Raw genomic sequence first — 4,259 nt, forward strand, 5'->3', positions numbered from 1 at the left:
GGGGGAGGCTTCTCTTTCTAAAAGCCAAGCTGTAACTTACTGTACCCAAAACTGCTACAATACTACTTTTAGAAAGTACAGGGCAAAATGCTTCTTCCTTTAAATGCTTTCTCTCCTCCCATGCTCCATTCGGGGCTCCAAGCATAAAGCACATGACAAACTGAAGAGGTATACCTTCAGTGCAGAACTATATCCTGCTAGTAAGACAACTTTGTAAAAGACATTTGCACTCCCTGCAGAGTTTGCCCCTACTGAAACGCGGGAAGCAGCAACCCTGCCTGCAAGTATATCAGACTGCCACAGGCAGTCTGCACCGCAGTCCGCAGGGTAAGACACCTTTACCACAAATGCAGTAAAACACAGCTCTGGTTTGTCCCTGCCTCTCACGAAGTATAAGGAGGAGAACAACTTCCATGTTACTGAATTAACAAGACACCTGCACCAACCATTTCAACAAGCCAAACAACTCATACAAAATCAGAAAACAATTCCAGCATTTATTACATGTGTACAATGCTAGCTGTTAAACACGAGTTATTAAACTGAAGATACCTTGCAGTCAAAATCTTACTGGAATGCATCAAATGATAGCAACATTATTTAAATGTAGTTTTACTGCAAATTTTACAGTGGATGCTCACAGCTAATGAGAATTTTTATGCATGCTTTAAACATAAGTTGAACATGTAAAATTTTTAAAGAAATTAGCTATGTTGCTATTTAAGCTTCTCACAGATCAAGTGCTCCAGTTTCCTTCACTTTCTTTAAGACTAAATCACATAATCTTTCAAGCTTAAAACTACTCTTTTTTCTCCTCCCTAGAAAACAGAAGTGATTCTCCATTTAGGAACTTCCTTAAAAATATCCTTTATCAAGAGACTACTACAACATTGAATGACAAGCACAAAACTCAAAGGTAATGCTTCATCTTTTCTAACTATTTGGCAACACATATTAGGAGAAAACACGTAAAATCACATGATTCCTTACCTAATTTCGGAATAAAGTAGTAACTCTCTAAACCTGGCACTCAAAACGGTTCAAACTGTACACAGGCATTAAGTTGAAAGCTTCAGTATATTATGAAGTTGATATCAATGTTTCACAAATACAGTGACAGAAAATAAACTGGAGAAATTTTACTATTTATGTCAATCATGCATGACTGCACCTACAGCATGCAGGCAAAATATCACACTTCAGTGTCAAATATCCTACTGCACACAATTTTTAATAGTCACCAGTTGTAAACACTAAAGAGTTTTCCATTTGTTAGCCTAAGCACATTAATCTCCTACCACTGTCTACAATTTAAGAAGCTGTTACATACCTGCAGTTAGGGGGAGGATCGAGGGTTATTTCAGCTAGCTCCTTCTGGATTCTGTTGGTGAAATGAGAACAGACACAAAGCATTTGAGATAGTCTATAGAATAAATCAGGGAATTACACTGCCCTCTACCACCATGCAGTTAAATGCAAGATTGGCTTTGCCTTCAGTAATGCTAACATGGCTGCTTCCTCTTTGTTCTCAGAGGCATAACCCAAATCCCATAGCAGAGAAACTTTGCAGCTTTTTTCTTCCTGATACTGTAAATAAACAGAACACTTGCAACTGAGTTTGATAGGAATTTCCCACAAGTATTCAGAAAAGTAACTATTTTTCATATCTAAACACTCCTTGCCACAGAGATTTTCTTTTCAAGCTAATATGCAAATGAGGTGGGGGGGGAGGCTGTACAAGCATATTTAACAATGACTTCAAACCAGTGCTACAGACCTGTGATTGCAGCTGAAGTAATGAACTGTGCTGTAAGCAACTTTGTTCTTTTGACAATATTTTACCTGCTACTTTGCAGTGTATTTAAAAAGTAGAATGCAGATCTGTCAGGCTGTCTCAATTACTGGAATAATCTTTCTGGATCAACTTTGCTTCTTTACACACCTTCTGCTGCCTTTCTCCCCTGAGGCTTATAATTTTGAAATAAGCAAAGTTAGCTTTTCTCTATCCTATAACGACCATTTCTGTGATGATAAGGTCCAGAAGAGGAATACTGAAAACTTTGTCAATTTAATAGTTTATTCAGATATCTGAAAGGTATGATACTAAAAGAGGCATGGTAAAATATCAAAGAAGAATTTTCTTCAAAACAGGCCCATAAAAGCAAGACTGCTCTTTCCTTTAAATAGGAAGCAATACGAACTATTAGAAGCTGATCTGAAAGCCCCTACACTAGTCACATTAAGTTCAATCAGGCTACTCAACTATTTGAGATCTATGGAATTAGGCACACAACTAAGCAAAGCGAAGGCAAGAGGGGAAAACTTAGTCTCAAGTTTCTACATGATGTATCATGAGTTTTTCAAAAAAAAAAAAAAAGGCAAGTAATAATAAATTACAAAAGCTACATGGTGCTTCCAGAACTTTTGCTTCTGTAGCTAGTCCTATTTCAAAGGTGCTTTTTTAAAACAAACATAGAAGTCAAAGCCACCTYGTCATATTCTGCAGTAATATTAACAGTATAGTGTAGTATTTATTGAATTTAAGTCCAATACAAAATTCCTAAAGTTTTCCTAAAAATCTGAAGTACAGTATTCACGCTGAATAAGCGAAACTTGAAGCTGCTTAATAAAGAACTTGTGTGCATTTTTATGGCTAATCTTCAGCTCTTCTTGATACAGGATAAACTTAGTATTTGTAAAGAAAAGCAACTCGGGGGAAAGTTATGTTTCATCTCAAGACCTGGGGAAAGTTATGTTTCATCTCAAGACCCTGGAAATCAAGAGATTTAAAGGTTGCTTGTTTCATACAGCTGAACTTACAGAAAAGTGTTAGTGTGTGTGTCTTGAGAGCTGGACTTCCAGAAATCTTATATGCATATAAAAATGCACCAGAAATAACCAAAGAAGCTTTCTAAAGATTTTAGTGGTTAACAGTAGAGCCTACCTATAGAAATCTCTGGTTTGAATCTGCAGATACTAAAACAAAAGACTCACTTAAATTTCTCCTTGACAAATTGCAGAAACTTAGTTTTAGGCATGTAAGGCTATACTGCATATTGACAAAAAAAACAGGTAGCCGTAAAGCTGGCAAAATCCACTCTTTTTGTGACTTTTTTTTAATTAAAGAGCATTTCCTGTTATTAGTCTACAGGCTACTAATGTATACCAGGAGACTGCCCTATAACAATAAGGGTGGGAAAACTAACTCAGCGAAAAAGATACCTGAAGCTCAAAGATATGCTCTCTCACACATTTTTACAAAGATATAAAAGCCAAAAGACAACTGCCACGCAGCTGGTAAGTTGCCAAATTCTTAAGCAACTCTTCAAAAATTCTAAGCAACTCTTCAAAAGAAATATGACAGTTTGTTTAACTGTTACCCCAGTAAGATCTGGATTAATAATGCCTGACAGACTCCTGTATTTAAAATGTTCGTACTTCACTTTCTCATACAGCTTTAGAAGAATCCATCTGCCATGAAAAGTGCAATTGCAAACAGTGTGACTCAAAATACTGTGCAAAAATACTACAGAATATTTTACTATCACTTTTACCTTTTAGCACTAGTAGATAGCTTAGCAGTAGTTTTGCTGGATAATTTGGTGTTCTTCTTCTGCTGGGTTGCAGAAGGTTTTCTTTCTTCTTGCTCTTCAGGTTCAGGTGCTGGTGGATCCCTCTGATCGGCATCTGAACTACCACTGCTGGTACTTGGACTTTCATCGTCTGACCTCTGCCTATCACTGGACATCGTGGGGAACTTTTTGGCGGAAGGAGAAGAAGAGAGGTAGAGTTAACACTACAGTCAGGACTGTCTCTTGCCATTCCCCCAAGTTCTAAAGAGCACTTTTAAATTGATGACAACTCTATTTCACTGCGAGATTAGCCAAAATGCACCTCTTTGTCTCATCCTTAGCAAGGGCTGCAGTTTGACAGCTACAAAGCAATATTTACACTTCTGAAAATACAGATATTTCCAATTTTTGAACCCACTCACATTTTTTTCATACTTTAAACAATATGCCAATTGTCGACTTTGTTCTAAGGCATGAGACAGATTTAGCAGGGTACTTAGGCAAGGAACATTAATAACTTATGACACATGGTAAATAACAGACCTCACTGAAAATGTTTTTTAAAAAGTCACTAATACCCTGTAAATATTTACACTGGAGCAGAGCATTTTATTGGGTCCAAACAGCCCGATCCCCGCTCTCGCGGAGGAGACGCGCTGCCACTAACACCCGGGTCGGTTTCAGGCT

General features: G+C 37.4%; 1 protein-coding gene across 1 annotated transcript in view; it reads right to left on the reverse strand.

The window, feature by feature from the left end:
- The window catches only part of UBE2E3 (ubiquitin conjugating enzyme E2 E3), a 52,970-nt gene extending 49,196 nt beyond the window's left edge, over positions 1 to 3,774 (reverse strand). Inside the window, exons 1-2 of the mRNA XM_085322013.1 lie at positions 3,555 to 3,774; positions 1,331 to 1,381 (exon numbers count right to left, since the gene is read on the reverse strand). Of these exons, the coding sequence (XP_085178139.1) occupies positions 1,331 to 1,381; positions 3,555 to 3,748 (245 nt within the window). The 5' untranslated portion in view covers positions 3,749 to 3,774. The remainder of the gene's footprint in view (positions 1 to 1,330; positions 1,382 to 3,554) is intronic.
- Between the last annotated feature and the right edge of the window lie 485 nt (positions 3,775 to 4,259).

This window comes from Rhea americana, unplaced genomic scaffold, assembly GCF_003343005.1.
Source record: "Rhea americana isolate MKP2758 unplaced genomic scaffold, rheAme1 scaffold_12, whole genome shotgun sequence".
Classification (NCBI taxonomy): Eukaryota; Metazoa; Chordata; class Aves; order Rheiformes; family Rheidae; genus Rhea; species Rhea americana.